Source organism: Mercurialis annua, linkage group LG2 (assembly GCF_937616625.2).
Source record: "Mercurialis annua linkage group LG2, ddMerAnnu1.2, whole genome shotgun sequence".
NCBI lineage: Eukaryota > Viridiplantae > Streptophyta > Magnoliopsida > Malpighiales > Euphorbiaceae > Mercurialis > Mercurialis annua.
The window spans coordinates 51,684,520-51,696,289 of record NC_065571.1 but is presented as its reverse complement, the minus strand read 5'-3'; the positions used below and the strand labels follow the sequence as shown (position 1 = coordinate 51,696,289).

General features: G+C 33.6%; 3 protein-coding genes across 3 annotated transcripts; 2 read left to right on the top strand and 1 right to left on the bottom strand.

The window, feature by feature from the left end:
• Window positions 1–1,289: 1,289 nt before the first annotated feature.
• On the top strand, window positions 1,290–2,669 carry LOC126666900 (probable WRKY transcription factor 50). The gene is made up of 2 exons (XM_050359804.2): window positions 1,290–1,707; window positions 2,433–2,669. Exons 1-2 carry the CDS (start codon window positions 1,382–1,384, stop codon window positions 2,554–2,556), a joined length of 450 nt encoding a protein of 149 aa, XP_050215761.1. The 5' UTR covers window positions 1,290–1,381; the 3' UTR covers window positions 2,557–2,669.
• A 1,609-nt stretch (window positions 2,670–4,278) lies between these two features.
• Window positions 4,279–5,971, top strand: LOC130014710 (probable WRKY transcription factor 50). Its single transcript, XM_056104774.1, has 2 exons — window positions 4,279–4,652; window positions 5,621–5,971. Exons 1-2 carry the CDS (start codon window positions 4,327–4,329, stop codon window positions 5,742–5,744), a joined length of 450 nt encoding a protein of 149 aa, XP_055960749.1. The 5' UTR covers window positions 4,279–4,326; the 3' UTR covers window positions 5,745–5,971.
• A 1,044-nt stretch (window positions 5,972–7,015) lies between these two features.
• Window positions 7,016–11,200, bottom strand: LOC126668959 (protein PLASTID MOVEMENT IMPAIRED 1-RELATED 2). Its single transcript, XM_050362221.2, has 2 exons — window positions 8,474–11,200; window positions 7,016–8,390 (listed from the first exon to the last, which is right to left on the bottom strand). Exons 1-2 carry the CDS (start codon window positions 10,765–10,767, stop codon window positions 7,385–7,387), a joined length of 3,300 nt encoding a protein of 1,099 aa, XP_050218178.1. The 5' UTR covers window positions 10,768–11,200; the 3' UTR covers window positions 7,016–7,384.
• Window positions 11,201–11,770: the final 570 nt, after the last annotated feature.

Genomic DNA, 11,770 nt, shown 5'->3' with positions numbered 1-11,770 from the left:
TTTTTCATATAATAAATGACCTAAAAATTTAAAATAAATTAAATGCGAAACTGAATAAAAATAAATTTAATAATTAGATAAATAAATTTTTTTAACTTAAAGATGGGGTTGCCCTTCTTTATTTATGTGTCTTTATTTACGTGGTTAGATTTTTTTAAGAACCTGTGTCTATTTCCTATTCTGTAGTTGACCATTTTTCATGATTAAGAAAGCTAAGTCATTGTCTAAACAAATTTTATTTGAAGGATGAATATTTAAAATTTGGTATGTTCAGAATAAAATTTATTAAATTTATTTATAAATGAAAATAACTAATCTGATTTATAAAGAAAAAAAAAATTATATATATTGAATTTTGAGTTTTATAAACTTTATATGAAATAAACTATTAAATAAATCATATGCAAATTAAATTGATTTTGGAGTAGAATTGAGCCAAACAAATTCTTAATCATCACAATTAGATCATCAAAAACCATTAATTTTGTTCAATTGATTATATCTCTAAATATATTTTTATATGTGATGTATAATCTATTGCATTATTAATAATAGCTACAAGTATCAAAATTTGATTAGTTTCAACTATCTACGCTCCATAATATTTATCATTTTATAATTTTTTTATATATATATATATATATATATATTATATATAAAATTTACAATTATGTCTAATTTAATAATATTTTTATATTTAAACTTAATAATTGGATCTCTATTTGTATTATTATATTTTTTTAGTAAATTAATTAAGATTGATTTCTTAAAAAGTAATAATTGATTTAATTTTGAAATATTATAAAATAATAAGTAATAATAAATATATCTTTTTTTTGGTATGTCCATGAGTTGTCCTGAACGGGTTCCAACTATACAATGCGGCTTTCTACATTCAAACTAATCCCACTCGAGCCGAGTAGGTCTCATGCGGGAGACAGAACTCTGGTCTTAAGTTTTAAACGGCTGCATATATAAGTACGGTTCGAACCCGCGACCTCATTCAAGCCAACCGGATTGAGTAAGACGAATAGCTGGTTTCCCGTAGGAGAAGGCATGGTCTAACCAGTAACCACGAGATTACCATAAAAAAAACTTACATTCACATTTCAACCCTCAAGTCGTCCATCGGTAGGTTCCACAGTCTTTATAAGTTTGTGCTTTGATAATGATCACTGCGTAAATAATGGGTCCCAATTTATAACATTCATGAGCCTCAAGTCTCAGGTCTCTGTCTATGCATTAACACTGAAGTTTCCTGCAAATATCTCACGAACCTCATCAAGGAGCCGCCTCCTACAGCAAATTAACCATGTTTATAAATATAGACATAATTCGGTTTTTTAATCTATAACATTGTAAGAAACTATTAATTTACATTATGTCTGCCGGCTCTCACGAGAGTGACTATGGCGACCCGACAAATTTTGAGCTGTCGGAATTGTTGATGTTCGATGAATGGATACAGAATGATGATCATTACCAAACGTCTCTTCTTTCGGTTAATTCTAGTACCGAAATTCCGGTTTATCGAGCTCAGGTGATCGGAGACTCAGGCGGTGATGCCGGTGGAGATACGAGGGAGAAGAAGCCGGAAGTTAAAGAGAGAGTGGCATTCAAGACTCGGTCGGAAATTGAGATACTGGACGATGGATTCAAGTGGAGGAAATATGGCAAGAAGATGGTTAAGAATAGCCCTAATCCAAGGTATGTATATATGTGTAATTGTTTATCAGAAATTTATACATATACATTAAAGGGGAATATTATTGTTAATAAGAAATTTATTGATTCATTTCATCAACATTTTCTCGTTTCAAAGATATTTCAGAAACTCTACTGATTTAGAAATGATATTTACTTTATGGTCAAATGCAAATTTAATTGTGAACTTTAGCATATTTTGCAATTACAGACACAAATTTTAAATTTTATTAATTTCAAACATCCGGAACACCATAAAAATTAATTATATAGACACCAAAATATATACTGTTACCCCGTTCAAATCAGTATTTTTATTTAAAAATTGCTCAATGTGTTAAAGATAATCCTATGTTACTTAGAAAAACAAATATAAATGAGTTTATAAGTGTAAAGGTTCAACCACCTATTAACTATTTCTAATTATTAGATTATGGTTGAATTTTAACACTCTCATAAGTATGTGTGTTGTCATATTCTCACTAATTTATAATTAATTACTCCCCCTAATATTTTTAATACAATGCTAATTATAAACAAAATATTATAATTGATCATATCCGACATTCCCAAATTTTAAGATTATATTATATATTATAATTGCAAAGCACGTTCATATTCATGATTTGTTTAGTAATTACCCTTTTATTTTCAAATACATAAACTTTTGTGAATTTGATTTCACTTATACTGTTAGCCTTTAATGTTAGTGATTATGTGATGAACAGGAATTACTACCGATGCTCGGCGGAGGGTTGTCCGGTGAAGAAGAGAGTAGAAAGAGATAGAGATGATCTGAGCTATGTAATAACAACCTACGAAGGCATCCATAATCATCCAACTTCCTATTAATTTTTCAAACATAAATATGTATTAATGTATGTTTTTTACTCTCGGTTTATGTATATATGTTTCCACTCAGTAGTGAATTAAAGAATTTGAATGTTATTATTAGAGTTTCTGGATTTGAATGTTATTATTATAAAGAATTTCATAGCAAAGATGAAATTAGGGTTCATGGACATGACCGAATCATATGAGTCATCACTAAGGAAAATTATTTGACCTATGATGTAAACAATATTATGGCATATGCATTGATTATATTTTTTTTTTGCCAAAGCATTGATTATATATGCGAGAAATCATTTTTATCATTTTTGATAAAAAAAAACACACCATAGGATACAATAAATTTAGTTTTAAAAAACTTACATCTAAGTTTTTTGCCAAAGACACGTAAATTCTCAATAAAAATAAAAACACAACTCATCTACACCGACCTTAATTAATTAAAATTAATGATAATCATTCATGAAATTCTATCGACCATTTTATAAAATTTCCCAATTATTTAAATGCCTCTATGTCCATCTCTATCGACCAGACGAAAAGGGAGAACAGAAAACGCAGAGTCAGACCGTCAAGGTAAATGTACTCATAATCCTACGTGGCGAACTTGGTTCATACAAGTACTTTTCTGGTTAGACTCACTATAAGAAATACTAGAATTAGCAGCAAATATTTTTACTGTTAATTGTGATAAAATTGTTACTATTAACATATAGTGACAAAAAAAACCGTGGCATGTTGCTGTTAATAAAACGTGGTCTTAAGTAATTGATAATAAAATTTGCTGTAAAATGTTGCTTATAACTTAACTAATGGCAGCAGTTTTTAAAATTATTGCTGCAAAATATTTTTAGCATAAAAAAAAAAGTAGCTGCAAAATTATTATTAATTAATACAGTATTTTTTGTAGTGACTCGAGCATCGTGTGTGATCAATTTTTTAAAAATAAGTAGAGATAAGTGTAGATGAGGTTAAATCCAGAACTGACGGAAAATTAAAGATGAGTTAAAAAATAGGGTTAATTCCATAAAAAATCATGACCTTTACACGAAATTTCATTTTAATCACGACTTTATAAAGTTGTCATATAAAACCATGAACTTTCATTTTTTTTCAAATCTATCACCAAATCAATTACTGTATTTTTGGTGACATGTCCACCGGAATCCGGCGGACTTGAAAAAAAATGAAAGGTAAAAATACACCGGAAAACTAATCGGTGATAGATTTGAAAAAAAAATATGAAAGTTCATGGTTTTATATGACAACTTTTAAAAGTCGTGATTAAAATGAGATTTCGTGTAAAGTTCGTGATATTTTTTGGAATTAACCCTAAAAATTAAGTCTTGACTGAAAAAATTCTGAACCCGGCCGTAACTCCATGCATAATCTTCGTTTTTTGACAAATAGTGTCATCGTTTCCCGTCGGAGAAGGCATGGTCTAACCATGAGATCATCATCAACTGTTTTATATTCACATTATCAAAAGGTCAATGTACACTCAAGTCGTCCATCGTAGGGTCACAATCTTTATAAATTTATGCATGAATAATGAATAATGATCAGTTCGTAAATAATGGGTCCCAACTTTAAAATTCGTGAGCCTCAAGTCTCAGGTCTTTGTCTATGCATTCACTTTGAAGTTTCCTGTAATATCTCACGAACCTCGTCAAGACGCCGCCTTCTACAACAGAATTAACCATATTTCTATAAATAGATATAACTCAGTTTTTTAATATATAACATTGTAAGAAATTTTTTATTTAGATTATGTCTGTTGGCTCTCAAGAGAGTGATTATGGTGACTTGACAAATTTTGAGCTGTCGGAATTGTTGATGTTTGATGAGTGGATACAGAATGATGATCATTACCAAACTTCTCTTCTTTCGGTTAATTCTAGTGCCGAAATTCCGGTTTATCGAGCTCAGGTGATCGGCGAATCAGGCGGTGATGCGGGTGGAGATGAGAGGGAGAAGAAGCAAGAAATTAAAGAGAGAGTGGCATTCAAGACTCGGTCGGAAATTGAGATACTGGATGATGGATTCAAGTGGAGGAAATATGGCAAGAAGATGGTGAAGAACAGCCCTAATCCAAGGTACATATATCCCAAAACAAATTTATTTATCAACAACGTCATATTTTGAACTTTGCCAGTTTGGTGGGTTACACTTCAATAACCTAACGTTTTATTTGCTCTATTTTGCTAATTCAATCAACTTTAGTTTATTGTTGTTACAAGTTGTAAAGTAAAGGAAAGTTAATGGTATATCCTTCGTATATCATTTTTTTTTATGTGTCTTTCTTTTCAATGATATGATCTTTTATATTTTTTTTGTTGTTGTTTTATTTATCTGGCATTCTTATGTGGCAAAATTGGATTGCAAACAATTTTATATTGCCACGTAAGTAGAATTTTGTCTGAAAATGAATGAGTAACCTCCCGTTATAATAAAAATAAAAGTCAGGTTATCAAAATATCCGCAAATATTTTATTGGTCCATAGCTCATTTAACTAGACTATATTTAGTCTGTGGAATAGACTCGAAATGAAATAGCTATTTCTAACAAATAGAATAGTCATTCTTTTTTTAAAGAGGAATATTTATTCCACAAAATTATGAAACAGCAATTCCATGAATTAAAATAAAAAATAGCTATTATATTTCGGAACCTATTTTATGAATTAAACGTAGTTTTAGAGCTGACACAATACTATATTATACGTCTACATGTATAAAATTTAGCTTACTAAATCAATATAACATCGTGTCACATTGCGTCATGTCAGTAATAATATAAACATAAATAAATTTGACAATTAATATAACAATATTGAATCAGGACCGATAAAATTTAAAGTCATAATATAATATATGAAAGGAGTATATAATTGTTTATAAGAGATTTCATTCCATGGAATCAACAATGTTTCAAGAATATTTCAGAAATTCTACTGAAAAAAAAGAATTTTGTTTTAAAATACATATTTTTTCGGAAATTAATATCGTTTCACTTAGCATTTTCATTTGCGTCAAATATTAAATTTTTATGTGCAATGAACAGGAATTATTATCGATGCTCGGCGGAAGGTTGTCCAGTGAAGAAGAGAGTAGAAAGAGATAGAGATGATCCGAGTTATGTGATAACAACCTATGAAGGCATCCATAATCATCCAACTTCTTCTTAGCTTGAGCTAGCTGATCGATCATGTCCCACTTAATTTTCAAACATATGTAATATATGCATTTTTTTTGTTGGTGAGGGATGGTCTAAAGACGTTGCTGGTCTGAAATTATCTTTGTATGCCAATTTAAAGTATTATTACTACATTTGGTCCAAACAAAATTAGTTTGTATAATTCATCAATCATATATAGTTTCACTTTTACTTGTTAGAAGCTAGACAAGTTTGGTATTGTATATTTCCACTCAGTATAGTGAAAAAGTATGTCATATTTAGGTGATGCAGATGATGAAAAGGCCAAAAAGAAGTTAGGTAATATTTATGCCATTTAGTAATGGGAAAATATTGATAGAAAAAGATCGGTTTAATGCATATTTTGATCCTTATATTTGTAAACATTCATTCTTCTAAACTCTTATCTTTCAGTCCAACCTATCTGGCATCTCAATTTTTAAATTTTGCATATCTCTGAAATAGAGAGTCAGACACAAACGCGATGCGGCGAAAAAAGGACTGCAACCTAACTCAACTCTTCATCAAAATCGAAAGTTGGAGGGTCAAATGGATGAAAAGGTACAAAAAATTAAAAATAATTACATATTAAGTGTTCTATTTTTTTTTAAATAAATTTAAGTTTATTTTTCTATGATTTTATATTTTCATTCTCTTTTACTTTAATTCTTTCCTTCTCTTTATTTTAAATTAAATAAAATCTTAAAAATTAAAAATTCACTAATTAGATATAAAGTAGACAATTAATTTTTTTTTCACAATAAAATTTTACTATATAAAAATTTAAAAATTGAGATGTCAAAAAAAGTTAAACTGAAATATGAGAGGTCGGATGAGTGAAAGTGTACAAGTACTAGGATCAGAATATGCTTTAACCAATATTACACGTCAACTTAAAAATAAAATATGTTCACGCGCCTTTTTAGTTTGTAACCTGACGACGCTTGTCCCACTGGACAAGAAGGGATCAAACAATTATAAAGTTTTAGAGGTTAAGTAGGCAAAATTTGTAAGTTAGAATGACAAATAGATTAAACTGAAAAATAAGGGATTAGATGGATGAATGTGTATAAATTTAGGGATCAAAAGATATTATTAGTATAAAAAAATCAATAGCTTGGACAACAATCTAAATAAATGAATATAGGTTCAAACTCGAGACATCCGAAAATTTTCAACTCAAAATCATGTGAGTCAATCTGCTTCACAATTTTGAAATAGATATTCTAAATTATATACGGCTGATAAAGTTCAAGTGGAATCTATGGCAATTGCCTACAACTAAAATTTCATATTGCAAGTCAGAGTTCTCAAGAAATCATTAGCTTCACTTACAATGACTCAAAAATATAAAATTAAAAGGAAGAGCCTATACATCAGGTATAAAAAAAATTCCATTACTATCTTTTATTACATCACTTATCATAATTTGTTCCTGGCGAAGTGTATTCTGATGGCCGATGTATACCCAAGATATCAACAAATATGCTTGGTCCACTCGATCAACAAAAACGTGTATTCTAATACAATTACTACGACTAGTCGGAAATTAGTATGCTTTCATTTAGCAAAGATGACATTAGCATTCCTCATATATCGAACCAATCCCATCCGGAAATTTGTATGCTTTCATTAAGCAAACATGACATCAGGGTTCCTCATATATTGAACCAAGCCCATCGAGTCCTTCCAATTTCTTCTCGTGTCATTCTCATGACCGCTTATGCTCCACAAGACATCCTTGTTCCGGATCCTCCGCCTCAACTGTCGATGTGAGGCAACAACAGCAGTTGATTTTGAAAATGATTGCTTAGAGGCCTTTGACACGCCACAGGCAAGCAGCCAGCGGGTTCCATACTGCTGCTGCGTTTTCGTACCCCAGTGCTGCGTCTTCCCAGGCTCAGTTTTCAACCCGGAGAGATGAACTTCAGTGATTTTAAATCCAAGTGTACACTGCTCTGATGACCTGTCCTCATCTGTATCCTTGTTTTGAATACATTCATTGCTGCTTCCGTCTAACGCCGTATTATAGAACATTGGCTTAAAATGGAAGAAAGATCTCTCAACTTGTACTAAAGCAATCATTGAGGCGCCAACTGGCTCGTAATTCCGAAAAGGATCTCTAAGCAACAGCATAAAGGCTAGAGTAAGGTTGTTACCCAGTATTCCTTGCCTTCTACCAGATGCCTTAAAGCCCATGCACTTAGCATGATGGGCAGCCAGGATATTTACTGCGTGCTCACTAACTTGGTCTTCGTCATCAATGATTCCGGCGTCAAGCCTTAACCAATCCTGCAATGTTAAAGAAAGATCCAATAATCTATCAATATCACTGCCTCTTTCTTCAGCATCCAGTGCTCGCAATTCTGCAGCGCCCTCTGAACTGAGAAACCATCCGAGGTTTGCCCTCTTCCCTTCAAAAGCTGGCATCTTTATAATAGGCTTGGGCCCGACGCTTGATGCCGGTACCTCCTCCTCGGACATGCCAGACTGAATTTTCAAACCTTCCATTGACATGGTTTGTATCGTATTCATTGCAAAAGGGAGAAGTTGTTCAACAGTTACATAGTCAGGCTCCATCTCGGCATCTAAAATTGTGTCTTGATCAAACAATGATTCACAACAAAGCGGAATTTGCCTATGACAGCAATGAGAAATGAATATTCAATATGCCTAAAGTATGAGAAATGACGAATCAATGCAATAAGTGTTCTTTCATACCTAACAGGAATTGCGGCGTTGTGTGCCACTTGTTGCAATGTCTTGCCATTGATATCCTCCATAGGCATTAATTTGTTTAACTGCGATGATAATCTCTCAATTCCAAATGATGCCAAATGCTGTAAAATCTCAATAATATCAGAACCCAGTTCTGCAGGTAGCACAACGGGATGTGAAACTTGCATAACCAAGCTCCCAACATTTTTGGAATTTTTGAAAAGAGAAGGATTCATAGACCGCACAAAACCCCCATCTTTTATCTGAATACAAGGTCCCAAGCCATCTCCAAGCGAAGGTAATTCAACTGACTCCTCGGGAAGTAGCTCAACCGGACTTCCAAATCCATCGGAACAATGGCGTGGCGTATTCTGAAACGCTTCCTCATTCAAACCCCATTCTTTCATTAAAGCTTCAGTCTCCAAATCTTCAAGGACCTTAGCCTTCCTTCTTCTAGTTAGTAATTGACTTGCCCTCTTGTGGTCCTCCGCCGTAGAGAAATTAAAATCCCAAGAAAGGTCCCCACAGTCTGAACCACTCGGATCTACGCAATTAAACTCTTTATCCTTGCTTTCTGCATTACATTCTATAAAATAGTTGCCAGACGATATGGCTTCTTCTTCAAACTCTCTTAGCAAACGCCCTCTAGGAGAATCAAGATCGCTATCTGAACTCAGACGAAAGGGACTATGCGCAACCCCCAGCATATTTAAGAAATCAGACGCCACAGATTCTGTGAGTTCATCCAAACTGCAGGATCTTTCAATCACTTTATCAGCCTTGTAATTTGATTTAGTCTCCATGTAATTCTCCTGCTCTACAAACTCGCACATGGATAAAGGATATTCCAAATCTGCAGATTCTGAAGTTAAAAAATTATTCAAAGCTAACTCCAGCTCTTCTTCAATGCAAGATCCTTTTCTGTAAGTACTGCTTTCTTCATATTCGCAGTCATCCACCAAAACCAGACCCGCATAATTATCAGAAACGCCATCCTCTGAAATAATTTTTTTCTTCTCATCAAGCTCAGTATCATCATCCTTAAAAATTTCATCCACATCAATTGTTTCAATACCAATATCATCAACAGGATGAATATCACGCCCTTCTATTACCAAATCCTCCTTTTTGGGCATTTCTACTCCCTGGTCAATAATCGTAAACTCAGAGCTATGATCTTCATATCCACTATTATCTTTGTCAGGCTCAAACTCCAGACTAAGCTTTAATTTATGCGCCTTCACATCTTCAGATAAGGAACGAAGCTTTTCCGAACTGTGTATATTCACCTCATTGAGTTTCTGATATAGAAACTTAATTGAATTTGAGAGTTCCAACCCCAGGTTTGATGAAACGTCATCGTAAATCTTCGAATCAACAGACTGAGAAGCGCGAGGAGATCTACGGTCAAGATCACTAGGAACACTTCCAACCCGCCGAAGCATACCATTGCTGTTAGCTAGCCTAGAACTTGTTATTGGCCCTGGCATACATGACCTCTCGTCAACTAAGTTTACAAGCTCGGAAACAATCATATTTCTTCTAGATTCACTTAAATTGTCCTTGACCAGCGAGAATCCAAAACTCACATTTAGAGTAGCACCTTTGGCCATGCCTTCGAGTTTAAAGCTTGTCGTCCATTTACCAGTACTCTTTTGCCCTTCCAATTCCTCCAAAGTGGCTGGCAATAGTCTCGCAAGATCTATCCAATGCTTCCCCATATCAATCCCCGGAGCCCCAACAACAGATGCATAAATCAAGAAAAGTTTAGCTTCATACTTTGCCGAATTGTGAGGTCCACTTCTACTTCCATATACACAACATTTATGCAGCAAAGTCTCATTAAATTCCGCAATACCCTTCACAACCCGAAAGGGTCGTGTCTGCAAAACCTCATCCTTTCTCTTTAATTGCACAAACAAGTTCATATCACTACAACTCAAGGGCAACCCTTCAATAGAATGCACATGTAAAAAGAAACAAACATTGAACTTTTGATAACCAATATGAGTTAATGCTTTTAAGGGCTTCTTCCAATTCCATCCCGAAGACGGTTTCTTATCCTTAAATGATACAATTGAACTAACATTTCTAGGATTCAGAGTCGAATTCAACTCCGATAACCGAGGTTTCTCAACTGATTTCGACCTACCAGCGGGTCGCGAAACCAAACCCTCTTGAGGGGCCTTCTGCAAGTAAAGTGCTTTACTAATTTCCTCAATGTCACGCAGCAACTGACCATTACTGGAATTCCCATCACCGCAATCATTTCCAGAACTAACTTTTTGTTGCATCATTTTCACATCAAAGGAAAATAACAGACCAAACTCTCATTTATAACACAATTCACCATAAAAATACTTCCCCAATTCAGTATATACAATATCTTCAAAATTACTCATTTAAACAACGAACAAAGCAAAATTGAAATATCATAAGAACTTAAAAAATCTCTAACATTCAATCGAATGGAAACAGATTTAAAGCTACAAAATTACAATCAAATTGATCACACATAAATGAAATAGTTCACTTACCTAAATTAAAAAATTTCTTCTCTCTGAAGGAACAAAGAATGCAAGAATTGCAGTCAATTATCATTAAATTGGCTCAATTTCATGAAGAAATATAGTAACCAGAAGATACAAAATAAAAAGTTGGTGGGATTTTCTGGGAAAAATGTTGAAATTTCTTGCATTTATTTTCCGGAAATTTTCACGAGTGGCAGAATTGAAGTTTACTCTTGTGCTGACTAGACCTGTTCAGGGTTAGGTTCGGGCCGGACTCATCGACAAGCCCAATTCTGGTACAATTTCGAGGAAATTACACCATATGTCTCAATATCTATAAAAGTATACGTTAGCGACTCAAAAAAAAATTATATGCAGAAATCTCTCATTTTATTTTTCATCTTTTCATTTATACCTCAAAACATTTACAAGCCAATTTTACCCCTCATCAAGAGTTAATGAATAAGGGAATAGGTGGCGGTTGGACCAAAAATGGTCTGACCAGTTGGGGAATGGTCTAACCGGTCAGGGGATGGTGGTCGGACCGGCGGTCAACGGCGGTCGGACCGGCGGTCAACGGCGGCGGTCGGCGGTCAACAGTGGTCAATGGTCGGCGGTCAACAGTGGTCAATCGGTCAACTGTTGTGGTCAAATATTAAAAGAATTAAATAAAATGGCAAATTGCTCTTAGTGTGGTTTGAACCCATGACCTTCCTCCCTTTGGCTAAGAGCCTAACCACTAAGGCAAACCTTATTTGTTGTATCTGTTTACTCTTTATTATATATACAA